The sequence below is a fragment of the Crinia signifera genome, chromosome 2, assembly GCF_055691185.1.
Source record: "Crinia signifera chromosome 2, ASM5569118v1, whole genome shotgun sequence".
In the NCBI taxonomy this organism is placed as follows: Eukaryota; Metazoa; Chordata; class Amphibia; order Anura; family Myobatrachidae; genus Crinia; species Crinia signifera.
In genome coordinates, this window is record NC_139218.1 from 264,533,759 (window position 1) to 264,553,706 (window position 19,948).

Sequence of the window (19,948 nt, forward strand, 5' to 3'; positions counted from 1 at the left end):
TACATTTCCAGTTTTCTTGTTCCCACCAGACAGATTATACTGCCCATACATATGTGAGATATCGCATGCAATCCTTCGATTTCGACCACATCTGGACGATAAATCGAATGATTGCATGCATTTTTAAGCTGACATTCAACGCGATACGCAGGCACGCCGTCGAATGTGTCATCGATAGATATTGTGAGCTGCACATAATATTTATTGAATTGCATGAGCAATGACGTGGTTTTTAGCCACATGCGATTGCTCGAATGCAATCAGCGGCGGGTTCGGGGAGCGGGGCTGGGATGGGGACCGGAGCGCTGGCAGGGAGGCGGTACCTTAATGCTGGGGACCGCAGGAACTCAGCAGCAGCAGAAGAGGCATGGCGGCTGTGTAGCGGGGACCCAAGTGGTGGAACTTTCAGGCGACGGGACTCGGCAGCAGATGGCTTTGAAACACTGGACGGCCCTCTGATTGGCTGAGGCCGCTGAGCGAGAGCTCTCTCAGCCAATCAGAGGGCCATCCAGTGTTTCAAAGTCAACTGCTGCTGCTGACAAGTCCAGCCACCTGAAAGCTCCACCGCTATGGTCCCCAGCTCCGGTCCCGCCTACACAGCCCCACACCACCCCTCTTCCAGCACCCGATGTCCATTGCAGGATAGCATGCGACATCGGGTGCTGCACTGGGCACCACTTGATGCGACGACGACGACTTTGGATGATACTGCACTGGAATGTACTAGTTACTGGTGCCCCCTTTTAAACATATGACCTGGGAATTTCCTCAGACCTGTAATTTTTTCTTCTGCAAAAAAATCCCTTTCACACTACTCCACACACCCAGGAAATTCCCTTTCAGACATAAACTGGTGTTTCCAGTTTTTAAAGGCAGTGTCATCCTTTTTAGGGGACGGTTAACGGCACACAATAATGAGTTGCTGCTTAACACAGGAAATGATGCTCTCATGAACCACCAGGACCTCCTCCTGACAGTCTCTTTAGTGGCACTGGCACACTTCTCTGGAAAGCTCTATGTCCCTCTCCGGCTGCCACTGATTATGTCATCAGCAGGCATCAGATGACCCTTTCTGGCCAATTAAAACAGTTTTCATCTGGCCACAGAGCAAATTCCAGAGTAGCATCATTCAGAGTTTACCAGGGTCGCCAACCCGGGTAAAAAGATATGGTTAAAACCCAGGTCATTTGAATGTTCCTAGGTTGATGCCCTTCAGACATAACAAAGTCCTGACTGACTGGATATGGCTGTGGAACTGGGGCAGTCTGGAACTGGACTTGGACCGGTCAGGAGTCAGATGCAGGGTCAATCCTACTGTCCACAATGATCTCATGGGTACGAGCACTATTGTGCAAATCTCTGCACTTTACAGAGGGCAAGATTCGCTCAAAAGTGCGTGAACTGGAGCAACAGTCACTGGATAATGTTGGATTAAGACTGAGCTGCTGGGTGCTGGTGCAATTGCTGGAGGCGAAGAATGTACTAGTAGTAACAGGTAGTGATGACTTGCAGTAGAAACACAGGCACTTGTCCAGCTGTAATTGTTGCAGAATGACAGCCAAAAAGCTACCAGATTGCTGAAGGTAGAAATGAATCGCTGCTGGTTTCAGGTTAACAGATCTACAGTGTCTAAATAAACAGTCAATAGGTCTACCCCAAGTGGTCTACGTCCAATAGGTCAACAAAATCAAAAGGTTGACATGACAAAAGTAGACACATAACAGGGTCAACATGAGTATATCAGGGAAGGGATGAAGCAAAATATGTTTCAATTGTAGACTAACAATATTCTTTGTACAATTTACATCACCAAAGTGTAAAAAAGTGTTTGACAAAAACACCCCTGTTGGCAAAGAGAATAAGGGCCAGATTCACGTGGACTCACTAAGCAGCGTAAAGTCGCTGCTTAGCGAGCCATGTAGTAGTAGTAGTAGTAGTAGTACGTTTATTTATAAGGCGCCACAAAGTGTCCGCAGCGCCGTACATAGCAAACAAAAAAAAAACAAATTACAAGGTAACGTACAGGGTGTGTAGAAAGATACAGTATAAATAGGGGTATAGCTGGTAGAACTAAAATCAGCATCAGTTCAGAAGTAGGTGTCAAAGTAGTCAAGGAGACCGAAGATGAAGTAGAGGAAGGGAAGAACAGGACAGGAGCACAGGTGAGGTAATGAGGTAGGGTGAGTACGTGAGGAAGGAGGGCCCTGCTCATAAGAGTTAACATACTAAAAATAGGTGGGTGGACGAACGAAATACAATAGGATAAGTAGGAACGGAGGGGAACGGAGGCAGGATAGGAGGATCAAAAGAGGTTTAGGAGGAGGGATAGGCTAGTCGAAAAAAGTGGGTTTTGAGGGAGCGCTTGAAGGAGGTAAGGGAATCAGATAGCCTGATGGGTGGCGGGAGGTTGTTCCAGTGCAGGGGGGCAGCGCGAGAGAAATCTTGGACACGGGAGTGGGAGGAGGTGATTAGGTGAGAGGTCAGTCGGCGGTCAGCGATGGAGCGAAGAGGACGGGAGGGAGTGTGGATAGAGATCAGTGAAGAGAGGTAGGGAGCTGTGGAGGAGGAGAGAGCCTTGTAGGTGGTGGTGAGGAGTTTAAAGAGAACTCGGAAAGGAATGGGGAGCCAGTGAAGAGATAAACAGAGGGGGGAGGCGGAGGTAGAGCGGCGGGAGAGGAAGATGAGCCTAGCAGCAGCGTTAAGAATGGATTGGAGAGGTGCGAGGCGGGTGAGAGGTAGCCCAGAGAGAAGGATGTTGCAGTAGTCAAGGCGGGAGATGACAAGAGAGTGAATGAGAATTTTGGTCGCGTCAGTGGAGAGGAATGGTCTGATGCGTGAGATGTTGCGTAGGTGAAAGCGGCAAGACTGTGAGAGAGCACGAATGTGGGGGGTGAAAGAGAGGGAGGAGTCAATGATGACACCGAGGCAGCGCGTTTGGTCGGTGGACGTGATCTCGGTTTCACCAATGCTGATGGAGATTGTGGGAGAAGAGGGGATGTTCGGGGGATGGAAGATTAGAAGTTCAGTTTTAGCCATGTTTAGTTTCAGGAAGCGTTGGGTCATCCAGGCTGAGATGGCCGTGAGGCATTCGGAGACCTTGGACAGAAGTGATGGGGATAAGTCGGGGGAGGAGAGATAGATTAGGGTATCATCAGCATAAAGGTGGTAATGAAAACCATAGGAGCTGATGAGGGTGCCCAGAGAGGTGGTGTAGAGGGAGAAGAGGAGAGGGCCAAGGACTGACCCTTGGGGAACACCGACTGGCTGGGGGGTAGTAGGAGAGGAGGAGCTCGGAGTGGAGACGGAGAAGGAGCGATCGGAGAGGTATGAGGTGAACCAGGAGAAGACCGTGCCAGTGATGCCAAAGGAGCGGAGGGTGTTGAGCAGGAGAGGGTGGTCAACAGTGTCAAAGGCAGCCGACAGATCAAGCTGGATGAGGATAGAGAAGAGGCCTTTGGATTTAGCCGATAGTAGATCGTTAGTGACTTTGGTCAGGGCAGTTTCAGTGGAATGTAAAGGGCGGAACCCGGATTGGAGGGGGTCTAGAATGGAGTTAGCAGTAAGGTGGCTTAGGAGACGATTATAGGTCAGACGTTCTAGGAGTTTGGAGGCAAAAGGGAGGAGGGAGATGGGCCTGTAGTTGGATGGAGAGTTGGGGTCCAGATTTGTTTTTTTGAGAATTGGGGAGACAAGAGCGTGTTTGAAGGAGGAAGGGAAGATCCCAGAGGATAGGGAAAGATTAAAGAGGTGAGCCAGGTGAGAGCAGACTGATGGACTGAGACGACGGATAATATTGGAGGGGATAGGATCAAGCGGGCAGGTGGAGGGAGAAGCGGATTGAAGGATAGAGTGGACTTCAGCAGCAGTGGTGGGGTAAAATGAGGACAGGGGTTGGAAGGAGGGGAGTGGAGATGTAGGAGGGGAGGAGGGAGAGGGTGAGGTCATGGCAGCAGTGATGGCAGTCCTGAGAGAGGAGATTTTGGTTGAAAAGTAGGTAGCAAAATCAGCGGCTACGATGGAGGACGGAAGAGCTGGAGGAGGGGGGGAGAGCAAGGAGTTGAAGGTGGCGAAGAGCCTGCGGGGATTGGATGATTGGGAAAGGATGAGGGACTTAAAGTAGGATTCCTTGGCCAGAGCAAGGGCAGAGCTGAAGGAGGAAAGAATGAATTTGAAATGGAGATAATCCGCAAGGGAGCGTGATTTCTTCCAGAAGCGCTCAGCAGTGCGAGAGCACTTTTTAAGGAATCGGGTGATAGGTGAGTGCCACGGTTGGGGGTTGGAGCATCGAAGGGGGATAGAGGAGGGAGGGCAGGCAGAGTCCAATGCCGAAGATAGGGTGTCATTATAGAGGGAGGCAGCGAGGTTCGGGCAGGACATGAGGGCGATTGGGGCGAGAAGAGGACACAGCGTGTTTGAGAAGGCAGCAAGATCAAGTGTGTTGACGTTATGCCGTGAGACAATGCGCTTGGGAGGGGGGGTGGGAGAGGGGGAAGCAGTGAGGGAGAAGGAGATGAGGTGATGGTCAGAAAGAGGAAAAGCTGAGATAGTGTTGTCAGTAAGGGAACAAGAGCGAGAGAAGACGAGATCGAGGGAGTGTCCTTGGATGTGGGTGGGAGAGGTAGTCCACTGAGATAGGCCAAGAGAGGAGCAGAGAGAGAGGAGTTTGGAGGTGCCAGGATCAGCGGGGTTATCCAAGGGGATGTTAAAGTCACCAAGAATGACAGATGGCAGGTCAGAGGAGAGGAAGTGTGGAAGCCAGGCGGCGAAGTTGTCAAGAAATTGGGAGATAGGGCCAGGGGGGCGGTAGATTGTAGCGACACGGAGGTGGTAGGGGTAGTATAGACGGATAGAGTGAGACTCAAAGGAGGAGAAAAGGAGAGAGGGTTCAGGGTGAATGACACTGTGGGTGCATGAGGCTGAGAGGAGAAAACCCACACCGCCACCTTGGCGACCGTCAGGTCTGGGAGTGTGAGAGAAAGAGAGGCCACCGTGGGAGAGAGCAGCTGGAGAGACAGAATCAGAGGTGGAGAGCCAGGTCTCGGTGATAGCAAGGAGGTGGAATGCTCTAGAGATGAATAGGTCATGGATGGCAGGGAGTTTGTTGCAGATGGATCTGGCGTTCCATAGTGCACAGGAAAGAGGGGGGGTGGGTTGTGTATTTATGTGGATAAGGTTTTTGGGATTGCAGAAGCGAGGGGGGGTCATTGGGAGGGTGGGGGTGCGGGGGCGAGTGGTCAGGATGGGTATGGGATGGGAGGGGGGAGGAGCAGTTGGAGAAAGTGAAGTTGAGAGATTAACAGCCATGAGGAACCGAAGGTGAGAGGGTAGGTTAGTGAAAGCAGACAGAGGGATTTGGGAGGACAGACAGCGTCTGTAGTAAATTTGGTAGAAAACAGAGTGAGAGAGAAGGTAACAGGCAAGGAACTACTGTCAGAGAGGAGACCAGTGGGTAAAATCAGGTTGATTGAGTAATCCAATTAAGTATGGAACAACAACAAGTGAGAGGATGAAGGGAACAGAGAAGGTCAGAAGTGAGGCAAATGTGAGCAGGCGTGAAGAGGGAAACAGAGTGCAATAAATGTGTGGCAAAGATAAGAGAAAATAATAGTGAATGAGTAAAAATGACATACAATGTTGGAAAAATATAGATACAATGAATTAAATGTCAAAATTGAGCAACAGGTTACAATAGGATAGAAAGAAGATGAATCTATTACAATAAAACAGAATATGAAAATTTAGACTGTGTTCAAACTCACCTTTTTCAGTATTCTAACTCACCTGCTTCAGTTTCCAACTCACTTAAGTAATCAAGCTTCACTTTAGTAATGCAAGCTTTCCTCTCAATGGCCCTTATTCTGATTGACGCGGACTTTACCGCATACTTTCGGATCGCGTCTTTTCGGCGTCTGCGCATGCGTGGAGAACGCCACGCGCATGTGCCACGCCTTGACTCCGTACCAGTTCGGCCAAATCCCGTCCAAAACTGTTCCCCGCAATCAGTCGGGAAATATGGGCGTATTATGGGCGTCATGCGGAATGACACATGGGCGTAGTTTCAAAGTGGGCAAAACGGGGCGGAAACATGGGCGGATACGGGGGAGTACACTTATGTTGGGGGGCGTACATTCGGATAGCACTCCGAATGCACGCGATCAAAAAGGGCAGAAATGTGCGGTGTCCACAAGTGTACTATTGCTTTGCGGACACCACTCGTTCATGCGGTAGGCGAACGTACGCCTAATGACTACAAGCATTAACACCTGAACCCAATAGAATCGACTCCTTTACTCATTACTCACTAATAGGCCGCTTGTCAGTGCTTTAATTGAAAACATTGCTGCTTCAAGGAAACCTTAGTAATCCCCCACATATGCTGTACTTGTCCCACACTTAAAAACTGCTAACAATGGACATGACTGAATATTAATACTATCAATACACATGTGTATTCGACATGTACTCATGAAACCACACATTTTTGGGTAAAGTAAACAAATTTATTTCTATACATGTCACAGTCAATGCCACTGTGATGCAATGACCAAAAAATACAAAATACAAAAAAGAAACAACATGGCAGGAATGTAGCAAAATAAATAATAATACAAAACAAATATAATTGCACACAGATGGACTCCAGCACCTCCTATGAGCCACTGCACATGCAGCCAGTGGGAAATGAGGATGCTGCTGGCCCTTCTACAGCAGGGCAACCTGCACCTGACCATTCTACAGCAGGGCAACCTACACCTGGCCCTTCTGCAGCAGGCCAACCTGCAGCTGGCTCATATGCACCATCAGCAGAATCATTTGGAACACAACCGGGGACTTCACAAGATAGTACCATGGCCATCACTTCAAGTACAGCTGACACTAATGGCAGGCAAAAGAGGGCAACAGGGGAACCAAAAAGGACATATGAAGCAAGGGCTCATCTGGTTACCCTCAGCACGTGATTGGACACAAGAAGCTGACACACACAGCACAATGGAAGATTTGGGACCACATAACGGTGGAGATTAATGCAGCCACAAGTTCATTTGCGACCACGTTTGGCCTTGGTAGGCTCCTTGGCCTGTGCAGCAGCTCTTCGGGGACGGCCAGATGCTGGGCCAGGTGGAGCAGATGATGTTGAGGGGTTGGCTGGTCTACCCCTCCTGCCAGCAGGGAGTGTTGCCGGTGGTAATGCACCAGAAACGGATGACATTAGGACCCTGTTGCTGGTAACCAGCTCCACCATAAGCTCATTATGGTGGAGGAGGAGATCATTTTGGCGGGTGGCTTGCTCGGCCAGCACCTGAGCACTTGCAGCCATGGCCTGATGTGACTCAGCCATGGCCTGCATGCTCGCAGCGATGGCCTGCTGGGTGCTGACCAAGCTCGCCAGGATCTCCTCGGTCCTATGCATCCGTTCTGATGCCAAGTCTCCCTGCTGGTTGATGTCCCCAAGCATCTGGGCCAAGGCGGCCAAATCGGCTTGGGCCGATGGCGGCTGCTGCTGCACAGGCCTACCACTGGGGCCAGGTGGCACGGACTCCTCCACCTCCTGAGCAGAGTCGTCACCAAGCGGTGGGGTGTCTGTGGAAAAAGATAAACACAATTAGGAGACATTCTAAGATAATTACTTGCACAAGTTTATGGCATGACCAATATTTACCTTCCAGAAAAGACGCAAACACTTCAGCTGGGGCCTCGCTATCCATCGTGCTCACCCCCCTGATCTCCTCAACTGATATACAGCTCTCGGCCATCAACTCCAGGGGGGTGAGCTCTAGCCCTGATGGCATGGGCCCGGCCCCAGATGTCTGGCTGTGTTCCCACCGCTTGGTCATCTTCCTCTTCAGGTTGGTTTTGAAGTCCTGCCACCTGCAATGTAAGTTGACATATTAATACATGTCACTCCAGATGTTAGCTGTTGCAGCCATTGCTCTGTGCTACATATTACGACATGTGATTAATGTCCGAAAGATAATATTACATGCAACTATGATATCCACCGTTACAATACACATTCACAATCACCCTACTCTAACTGTCACCGAAATAACATGGCAATAATGTATGTGTATCGTAACAACCTCACGGGCCATTTGCAAAATCCATCTAAGCATCAATTCAATCATTACTTGGCTATTACTGGGCACATGTATCACAAAACAACTTGCCTCTTCTTCACATGGTCCGTCTCACGAACTTGTGGCGCTACTTCATTAATCTCTGCCGTTATCTGTTCCCAAATCTTCCATCTGCGTGTGTGTGTCAGCTTCTCCGATGGACACTCAATCCAATCACGTGCTCGGGGAACCAGGATGGCAAGCTCCTGTGCTTCATATGCCTTATTTTTTTTGGGTGGTTCCTCTGTTGCCCTGGCTCTCCCCTTGCCACGTCCTTGGCCACGCCCCCTGTCACGTGTCGCTGCACTTGAAGTGCTGGCCATGGTACTACCTTGTGAAGTCCCCGGTTGTGTTCCAATCAATTCTGCTGATGGTGCATATGAGCCAGCTGCAGGTTGGCCTGCTGCAGAAGGGCCAGGTGTAGGTTGCCCTGCTGTAGAATGGTCAGGTGCAGGTTGCCCTGCTGTAGAAGGGCCAGCAGCCTCCTCATTACCCACTGCCCGCATGTGCAGTGGCACATAGGTGGTGCTGGAGTCCATCTGGTCAAATAGTTGCTGCAGATCTGGGTCCACCTCTGGTTGTGATCCAGACATGTTAGCAACAACATGGTCACCTTCTAATACACCTTTATATACTGTTTGTGTATCCTGTTTGGCGGACATCAGCGGCAGCTGCGTTCCGTGCGTGAGCGTACGTCGCTGTTTTTTCGCGCCGCATACGGTGGCGGAAATTCCATTGTGTAAAACCTGGCGAAAGTTCTACATGAAATACTGGGCACCAATGCTAACATTGCATAGAATCTTCTGATACACCTGTGACTATTGCACAATACACATGCTATTTGCTAGCATGACATGACATTTGAGTCATGACTACTGTGGTATTGTGGCGTTTGATTGCAAGCTAAAAGTAGCCCAATCCCTTAGATAATCCAGGCCACAAGTCATGCAATACTCATCTCTACTATTATAGACCACACATGTGAGAGGCCTATAAATAGTGACTTGCTGCTAGAATCATTTGTCTCCAGATCTGGACTTGTCAGGGTGTAAGGTAAGCTCTTCCATGCTCCTTGTAGATATGATATCCATTAACAATGTAAGTGTATGAATGTATGCACCATTGCCTCACTGACTACAGATTGTTGGGTCAGCAAAGTGCGTGTAGCATTATTGCAACATGTCACATGTTCACTATTTCACTCACAGGTCTTAAACCTGTGTGGGTTCATCTATTGCAGGACAACATGTCCCAGCAATAGATGAAATGTCTCATAGTACATGATGTCGGCAAAAAATGCTGACACCTTTATCTGAGTGTTTGGGACGGTGTGTATTGAGTTCATATTATTGTGTCATCATTATAGAGTCAAATGGATCTGAGGGATTTCACGGGGCGGCCATCTATTGTACGTATTGAAGGCTACAAATCTATTTGTAGTGGGATATGGCCGTTATGTGCATAGGTGCATCAGTATTTATGTTCATTTCTTTATAGGTTGCTGAAGCAATGATGCGCTACATGGAGAGGAGGCTAAGGGCACTTGCGGCTCTCCCCACTCGTCGGCCAAGGAGGCCAGGACGTGCTAGAATCTATCGCACACGGGTGACTCTGTTTGCTATGCCCGATGATGAGGTACTTACTAGGTACCGGTTACCGCCACATGTCATTCTGGATCTGCTCACCTTAATTCAGAGCGATCTGGAACCTCTACACGGGATCACGACAGCAATTTCGCCTCACACACAGCTGCTGGCGGTGTTGCATTTCTGCGCCTCAGGATCATTCCAACAAGTAGTGGCAGTACTTGCTGGAATATCTCAGCCGGCCTTCTGCCGAATCCTGAGGCGTGTGACGTCGGCCATGTTCAGGCGCAAGGGGCACTTCATGGCCATGACATTTGCCACCGAGACCCTGCGCAGAAGCCAGCAGGCCTTCCATCAAATTGCTGGCTTCCCTAATGTGATAGGGGCTGTGGATGGCACCCATGTACCATTTGTGCCTCCATCTCGAAGTGAGAAGATATATAGGAACCGCAAATTGTTCCACTCACTGAACGTGATGGTGGTATGTGGCCCATCCATGGAAATTCTCGCCTTCAACTCGAAGTTTCCCGGAAGTGCCCATGACTCTCATGTCATCCGACAAACCGGGATATGGCAAAGACTACAAGAGCTGGAAGGCCGTGATGCGTGGGTTCTGGGTGACTCCGGTTACCCATGTACGCCCTGGCTACTTACGCCGTACAGCTACCCAGCACCGGGCCCACAGGAGGCATTCAATCGGGCGCATGTTGCCACCAGGCAAGTGGTGGAGCGCTCAATTGGCCTTTTAAAAGGTCGATTTAGAGTGCTCCACCGCACTGGTGGTGACTTACAATATGCGCCTCAAATGGTGTCGAGGATCGTGGGCCTGTGTATATTTTTCCACAACATTGCTGTGCGGCGTGAGATACCCTTTGATGAGTGGGAGGTACCATCTGAGCCGCAAGATCCGCCCATGCGCCCATCCCGCGCCCCTGAATGCCGGAGGGGATACCAGCTGCGGGACTCTGTGGCGCAAAGATACTTCAGGTACATGTTATCGAGTTGACAGAACACACCAATTGTAGTCAAAATCAGCCCTTCAAATAAGTACAGTGTGTTAGTTGTCAGTGTTACAAAACTAAAATTAGCCAGCCTGCCCTCCTAATGGCAAAGAAATAGGAGATATTTATCATATGTGCTTAGTTTTGGGGGAAGTTCAATATAGGTGCTAATTATTATACCTTGTACAAGGGATCTTATGTGTTTGTTATATCTTCATTATTGTAGTTGATACTATCCCTGATGACTGGTGAGTACATTGATTTATTCTCTAATGTGTTGGGGATTTTTTCCTGTGTTGATGTATGATTTGTTTGCAGATATATATATATATATATATATATATATGATATTTGAATTTATTCACATGTTTCAACATTTCAAGGAGCAGGCAGGCAGGCAGGCAGGCAGGGCTGGTGTATAATGCTGGTCTCAGGATACCTGCAAGTATGTGTATGTGTCTTTGACACATAAATGTACGCATACACATAGATGCATAGAGTAAGTAATGCTAACTACAGCTATGCGTTGCTAAGCTATAGCACGCGTTGCTTGGCGGAGCCAGGCGTCATTGGATTTGCTAAGTGCATACACACTGTGTTTTATATATATCAGATTTGTTCATTGCCATACATCAGCACTACTGTTTTGAAGGCATGCGAATTTGTCACCATTTGTGTTGGCGCAGAGACGCTGTTCATGTAAAGATGAACAATAAAGTTATTAACACAAATAACTGTGATCAACCAATGCCACCACCTGATTGGTTGATAGATGCCATTGTTAACATGGCGGAGACACGAAGGGCAGACCCCTTTACACATGCGGAGCTGAGGGTTCTGGTCTCCGTCATGGAGACAAGGCTGGGCCGTGCGGGGCCCTTTATAACTAACCGCCATAAGCGGAGGGCATATGCTGCGGCAGGGCGCCGTATTTACGCCCGCACTCGGGTGCGTAGGTCCCTCGGGCAGCTCGAGAGGCGGTGGTCGGACCTCCGCAGGCGCCAGCCCCAGCTATTGCAGCAAATCAGGGGCGAAATTGCTGAATGTGAGTATTTTAGCTATGAAATTTCGCACTTACAACATAGCATATATAAACAATAACATGTGTCTCATGATAAGTGGGTGTCCATGGGTTTAAAAGTCCATAGACTGTTATGTGTGCTTCTTCCTGGTTAACATGCAGTCATGTGGCTTTTATATGTAATGACATAGCATTGAGGATTCTGATGCATACAATGTGCCAGATCTAATATGTGTTACACATTGATAAATGCCAGGGTTGTAATGTTTGAACAAATTACTAACAATCACATAATAATTTAAATGTCTCATTTTTGAGTCCATTAACAGTAAGGAGCTACTTGCCTGCATCGTTTGCCATCATTATCACCCTTCCATGTATGTCTTGTTATGGATTAATACATGTGCCCCAATGACCCGACATTGACCATGATTTTTTTTTCTACCACACAGCACGAGCCCGAGGCCGACAGGCCCGTGAAGAGGCCGAGGCAGCCCTGGCCCAGGAGGAGGCCCAACACCCAGAGGAGGAGGTGGCGGCAAGGGTGGAGGAGGAGGAAGTGGAGGAGGAGGAGATGGCAGTGGCAAACGCAGGATTTTCAGAAGGGGGTTTCCAGAGGGGCGGAGCAAAGCACAGAGATGGACACTTAGGTGACCCAGTATATGCCGGGTCATTTAAAGTATTATAGATAGACCAATATATATATATATATATATATATACATACATACAGGGGCGTCAACAGCAGTGTAGACCCCTGGGCATAGCAATGTATTGGGGCCACTACTGATCCTCCAGCGGTAGGGGTTGGGGAAGCTTTGATGTCCCGCGGGTGGTAGGGGGTATTATATCAACCGTATAGCATGTAGGGCCTGGATCAGTAATTTCCACTAATTACCCCTTTACTGCACAGATGGTGGGAGGTGGGGTGGGAGAAGGGGGCATTGGGCTGAATGAAGGGGCCCTGACACATAACTTCCAGGGTGGTAGAGGATGTTTAATATGCAGAGGAGGGGTGTATAGTGGAGTGGGCTTATTATTCATAATTTTCTGGTGGGAGACAGCTTGCTTGACTGCAGATATCTCCAGTTCCCAGAAATACATTTATTAGATTTTAATGGATTTAAAAACTAGAGAATCCCACCTACCAAATGGTACTGGGGACTAGGGGATCAGATTTCAGGAGGCAGAGCAATCTGCCAACGAGAATATAAAACTACATACCAGGTGTGTGGAGCTGGAGCAGTAACCAGCTGCTGGAAGGCTGATATCTCTGGTTCTGCGCACAGTAGAGACAAGCTACTAGTGTCCACCAATGGGGGAGAGTCCCAGCTTTTGGAATATACCCTCAGAGAAACTCTGAATCAGACAGAACCTGAAATATCTGACTTGGAAGAGCAATTAACAGGCTTGGATGGGGACCACTGCTTTGAAGTCAGATATCTCCGGTTCCCAAGGGCCGATTTTTAAAATTCTTGTACCCATGGAAAGAGGGGACCCTCAGCTTTCAGCCTAGGACCCTTAGACTCCTGGGGGGGTTTCTGGGTACCCAGAAACCCCCCCTGCGTGCGCTACTGGATGGTGGAGGAGATGGTGGAGGAGGTGGTGGAGGAGGAGGAGGTGCCTGAGGAGGTGGTGGTGGAGGAGGTGGAAGAGGAGGAGGTGTTGGTGGCGGAGGAGGAGGTGGAGGAGGAGGTGGTGGTGGTGGAGGAGGAGGTGGAGGAGGAGGAGGTGGAGGAGGAGGAGGAGGAGGTGGAGGAGGAGGTGCTTGTGGCGGAGGAGGTGGACGTGGTGATGGTGGCAGAGGAGCTGGCGGAGGAGGGGGCTGAGGAGGCCACGGTTGCCCCAGAGGAGTCAGATTCAGAGGGGGAGGAGGCGTGCCAAGCCCCGGAGTCCCAGCAGATCGGTATGTTTACATAATGCATCATTCATGAAGTAGTTGTACTGGTATTTGTTATGTAGCACTGGTGATTAAAAATTGTGTTCCAATACTATTCATATAGACCCCAAAGTGGGTAGCTACAGATACAGGTACGGGTTAGATGGGGTGTCCAAGGCATCCCTTTCATCCAGGACACCTCTCAATTACACAGGTTTGTGGGATGGGTTGGAGCTCCATTTTGACTGCCACATAACCGTTGTAGTTAAACAGGATCCTGGAGTAAAGGGATGAGTGGATCATTTGTGGATTAAATTCACCTGCTGCAATCGTAGATTATGACCCATCAAATAGTGGAATCTATATTGTTGGTGAATGTTATTTATAAACTCTAGGATGTATGCTATAAATGGAGTATGGGCCGGCCTACCTTGGAATGGAGTCAGAAGTTGCCAGTGTCCCAGGAGCCTCCTCTACCTAAACACCCCCTGTAGTTCAGATTGTTTTTTTGCCGTCACAGAATTGTAGGTTGGTTTAGACAGAATTATGATTTTGAGGATGTGTACTGTGCATTCCTGACATTTGCATAACTCCCATGCCACGAACCATCACTGAACTTAGACTGAGCAGATTGTGACAAGTTCTTATTGACGGAGGCCATGACATGCTTGTCATTGGTTAGTCATGGGTGGGTTGTGACTGAGAAGAAACACTATGACTGTTATGTCTTCTGCAGAGTAAAGGGTAGAGGCAAAAAAAGACAGTATGTAGTAAATAAGTTTGCATGTATGTATATATGTATGTGTCATATCTATTTATCTATGTGTGTCTCTATCTCTCTACATAGATATATATATATATATATATATATATATATATATATATATATATATATATATATACACACACATGTCACCTAGCATTTGTGGAATTTATGTCGCAGTATGTGAAATGTATGCATGAATAACATGACTAATTTTTGCCCCTTTGACATGCCCACAGATGACACCACACCGGCAGATGAGGGGGTGCGTGGGGCCCTCCTGCGGGCGGAGCACCACTTGAGGCTCCTGCTAGCCGACCTGCAGGACCTCAGAGATCTGCTGATTTAATTTATTATTTGAGTTTTTTTTATTTATATGTTCATTGTGTTTTCGAATAAATTGTTTATGCAAGTTCACAGTTGTTGGTTTTCTTTGCACATTAAACAGTATATGTGTAGATTGTTTATAATCTTTTACACAGGGTCTAATACAAACCATTGCACTTAAATTGCTGTAAGGGTTAATGTGTGCAATGCATGTGTTAGGCATGCTTGTAAGGATATATTGGCATCTAATTGATTCCAATTCCAAATAAGCAGTTTTTTATGAGGATAGGTAATTGAATAAGTGGGTCATGTGATGTCTTGCAGAAGATACTTAATAGTGGGTTGTTTGGCGTAAATACTCCGCTTACGGGCGGTAGCACCGCTTGGCTCCCGGTCGGATGCGGTATTTCCGAGCATACTCTGTAATACTCTGTAATACCGTGCAGAATCGGAGTGTTTCTCCCGCACACGCATGGTTTGTATGTCGTCCGTAAACACGCCCTGTTCTTAAAGAGTGAGTCCGTCCGAATGCGGAGGACACGTGGGCGTTTCTACGGACGATGGCCGCACGCGGCAAAACACCGTGGCGTGCGGACCGCTCCGTAAGAATGCGGGAATATCCGCACCGATCTGAATAAGGGCCCAATGAGCGAGCTCCCAAATGAGCTCTGCCCCTCCTTATATAGTATGTCAGGCCCCTGTTACACTCAGCTCCTCCCCCTAATCTTCCTTGACACCTAGATTTAGCTCCTCCTCCTAGTATCTGTTCACACCTAGTAACAATACACTACACAGATACAGGCACAACCAAAATCACACTCAGATTTCTCCCTCAAAATTACAGTCTCTATATAGAAAGACAGATAAAGAATACAAGACAGACAGAATGCAAGATAACTCACCTGCTTCAGTTTCCAACTCACTTAAGTAATCAAGCTTCACTTTAGTAATGCAAGGTTTCCTCTCAATGAGCGAGCTCCCAAATGTAACGGTGCCCACCAGGCAAACAAATGCCCGCTGTGCGAACATCCCACTGCATTCGAATGGATGTTTGGCATAAACTTTCATTCATATGGGGGCAAAATCATGCGATGGTCAATGACCATCAAATGATTTTCCCCCACAAATATAAGTCAGTCTTGACTGACCTACATTTGTGGCGTGCGGCTCTGGAAACATGTGTCTGACATCCTGCAATGTCAACCACCCACCCCGGGCAGGCATCGGCCCGCCCACGTACTCATGGGTACGCCCCCCCATGCAATCACCTGGGCAAGTCACCAAAGGCATCCACACAGCATCCCTGCACATGCAGGGACCGATCGTACCTTACAGCTGTAGCTATGACTGATTTCTACTATTTAACAACATTGATTTTGTACCACAGAGAGATCAGTTTCTCATTCTTCCAATGAGGCTCATTGACAATGAGTAGGACTGGCGCTATCCTGTTAGCCTGATACTGTTTTGGGTGATAAAATGGTTGAATTTCAGGGTTATGACCGATGGTCATTATTGCAATATCCAATTACTCCCTGATCCCATGTTTTATCGTGGGGCCATGCGATATAGTGCCTCGGGCACGCAAAGCATAATAACTGATAAAAGCGGGAACCGGGAAAAGGATGCAGGCATTGGGAAAAATAGGATAAATCCCAGCAAACCTATTAGCAGCGGTGAAGCCATTGCTGCTAATAAGATACCCCCGAAGAGTTAATGAGATATCATTTAATTGCATTTGATAACACTTCTTCGTGTGTATTAAGTCTGCAACCTGCTGATGTTTTAAAAATAATGTTTACATTTTATTCCTAGGTCTAGTTGTGAATAAATCATGGCAAGTAACTGTAAGTAAACAAAATAACAATGTATCAGCAAGTTGTGTTAATGCCCAATTTTGACTACATTGGCCCTAGGCCAAAAATATTCAACAAGCGACGGTCACAACAGACTTGCCTGTCTATTTTCAGTCCATTTAGCTATGCGATATCAACCTTGCAGGGCCGCACATCAGTATCGCAAGCACGCTGAACACGGTGCGATTTTGACTAACTTTCTAAGCAATTTTTACTATAAATCAAATTTCAAAATAACGCCCTGGGCATACACAGCCAGCTTTAGACCTAGAAAATGCAGTTATATATTTTGGCCAAGTGCTGAAACTGCATACAGTGCAGGATTTAAGGAAAGCGCTGATTCAAGACTGTGCGTTTTTCAATTGTACAAGCTTCTTTTGCCCAAATAACCAAATCCGTATTTAATAAAGCTGCGTTAAATAAGGCAGTGTCCTAGAAATACATATCCGAAACCATGGTTTCACAATTACCAGTTACATTTTTAGTAAAACTGGTACAAAGAAAAAGGTTGGATTTCCTGTAGCATCTAATCTGACTGTTATTTTCAAGTACATTTTACACAATGAAAACAAACCTCAGTGATTGCTATGTGCAAAACAACTGTATTTACTTTTGAAACAGTTCTCGACCAATTCCAATTTATTTTAAGACTTGTTTAATATTACATTTAAACCCTGTCTATAATTATAGTTGATGACTCCCCTCCTCCTCATGGGAGTAGTGTTAAATCTTAGGCAGGACCAATGAGAAGCCACTATCATTGAGATTGGAGTATTTGACTGGTCCAAATCGCCCACACCAGTACTCATTTCATTAATGTTATGCCTCTTATGTTATCCAAAGATAACTCCCTTTTAACCACTTGAGTGGTATGCCTGGAAACTTTCCGGGTTCAGCTGCGCTGCCGCAGCGGGCTGTCCCGGAATATTTCCGGGCATACCACAATGTAGTAGGTGGGCGCCAGTGGTGCCTGCATTGGAGCCCCACTGGCGCACTACCATTAGGGGTCCCCCCCTCCGTCACCCCCCCCTCCTGTTTGTCACCCCGCTCCGGTGTACCCTGCGATCGTACGCCGGAGCTCCCCTGCCGCCAGCCGCCAATCACCATACTGTTGTAACGTAGGCGGCAGGCTCGGGGATGTTTGGGGCGGCTCGGGGGGGACGACGACTCGGGAGAGTTCAGACACCCAAGTCCTCCCGAGCCGCCGCGAAACATCCCCAAGCCTGCCGCCTGTCTGATGACTGACAGGCAGCTGGGGCAGGGGAGCTCCGGCGTACTAATGCTGGAGTGAAGGCGGGGGGGGGGGGGCAGTTCCTATGACCTGTGCTGGGTTTTGCTGGGGCAGGACAAACCTGCCATAATAGGTTTGTCCTGCCCCAGCAAAACACACCACTCAAGGGGTTAAACAACATGCGCATATCTTTTTTTTTTTTGCCCAGATTAGGATTTGCTTGTGATTTTCATCAGAATTCATATGAACCATTTTGCGTTTGTAATGTATTTCCTCCTTAGCAAGCTACATTAACCTCAGCACGATTCCTACCAATGGTGCCTCCAGTAGCACTGCCCGACAAGATGGACACAATTATTCTGGTGAGTGCTTTGCTTCCATCTTCCATCTATACACATAAGTTTACATACCCTAGCAGAATTTGTGATTTTCTGGCCATCTGTCAGAAAATATGAATGATAATTTACAAACTTTTCTTTCATTCTTGGTTAGTGGTTGGGTGAAGCCATTTATTGTTAAACAACTGTGTTTATTCTTTTTAAATCATAATGACAACAGAAACTACCCAAATGGCCCTGATCAAAAGTTTACATACCCTGGAGATTCTGGCCTGATAACATGCACACAAGTTGACACAAACGTGTTTGAATGGCTACTAAAGGTAACCATACTCACCTGTGATCTGTTTGCTTGTAATCAGTGTGTCTGTATAAAAGGTCAGTGAGTTTCTGGACCCCTGAAAGACCCTTGCATATTTCATCCAGTGCTGCACTGACGTGTCTGGATTCTGAGTCATGGGGAAAGTCAATGGATCTGTGGGAAAAGGTAATTGAACTGTATAAAACAGGAAAGGGATATAAAAAGATATCCAAGCAATTGAGAATGCCAATCAGCAGTGTTAAAACTCTAATTAAGAAGTGGAGAATTAAGGATTCTGTGGAATCCAAATCACGGTCAGGTAGACCAACAAAAATTTCAGCCACAACTGCCAGGAAAATAGTTTGGGATGCAAAGAAAAATCCATAAATAACTTCAGCTGAAATACAGGACGCTGTGAAAAAAAAGTGGCGTGGGTGTTTCAAGATGCATAATAAGGAGGCATTTGAAGAAAAATGGGCTGCATGGTCGAATCGCCAGAAGAAAGCCATTACTACGCAAATGCCACAAAGCATCCCGCTTACAATACTCCAAACAGCACAGAGACAATCCTCAAAACTTCTGGAACAAAGTCATTTGGAGTGATGATACCAAAATTTTACTTTTTGGCCACAACCATAAACGTTACATTTGGAGAGGAGTAAACAAGGCCTATGATTAACCCCTTCCCGACATTTGACGTACATTTACGTCATGGTCGGGATGTACTTCCCGACGCATGGCATAAATGTACGTCATGCATTTAAAGTGTCACCGCGTCTATAGACGCGGTGACAGAGGGGAGGTGGCTGCTGTCCCTGACAGCACACATCTTCCCTCATTGCCCAGGGGGGGCAGCGATGCCCCCCACCCATCGGCGATCGCTGCGATTGGCTGTTCAAATGTGAACAGCCAATTGCAGCGTTTTCAGTGTACCGGCGAATAACACAGGGATCGGTGGTGATTGGTGCTGTTAAGTACAGCACCAATCACCACCGGGTGTAAAGGGGTCACTGGTGGTCACCCCACCTCACCCCACCTGCCCCCAAGGCTGTGATTGGTCCGTCGGACCGACGGACCAATCACAGCCATTACACCTCAGAGAAAAATAACGGAGACAGCCCTGCAGCCGCCATTCCGGTCAGGAACAGCGTGCAGAGCGGTCTCCGTGCCCATCTGTCCTCTTATACTGACCTGATCAGCGTTGGTGGTGTGGTGGCATCCGTGCTGCCTGCTGCTGGTGCTTCCTGGTTGTTGGTGCTTCCTGGTTGTTGTTGTGCTGCTGCTGCTGCAGCGTCATTGTGTAATATAATTTTGTCTCTGCTGCCCCCTTTTGTGCTGATCAGTATAAATTAACTGATCAGCAACTTTTTGGGGGTGCAGGGTTTTTTTTTAATATTTATACCCCGTCAGGTTTCGCCAAAAGTTGCGCGCCTGCTGCCCCTCACTGCTAATCAGTGTTGCATCACTGATCAGCAGTTTTTTTTGTTTTTTTTTTTGGAGGGTGCTGTGGGGTCTTTTTTTTCATTTTT

General features: G+C 47.7%; 1 protein-coding gene across 2 annotated transcripts in view; it reads left to right on the forward strand.

The window, feature by feature from the left end:
- Positions 1-19,948, forward strand: part of LOC146057369 (thioredoxin domain-containing protein 9-like) — an 85,314-nt gene that overhangs the window by 45,131 nt on the left and 20,235 nt on the right. For both annotated transcript variants that reach the window (XM_083168515.1, XM_083168516.1), the window contains exons 2-3: positions 16,509-16,540; positions 18,062-18,142. In XM_083168515.1, the coding sequence (XP_083024641.1) occupies positions 16,528-16,540; positions 18,062-18,142 (94 nt within the window). In that variant the 5' untranslated portion in view covers positions 16,509-16,527. The remainder of the gene's footprint in view (positions 1-16,508; positions 16,541-18,061; positions 18,143-19,948) is intronic.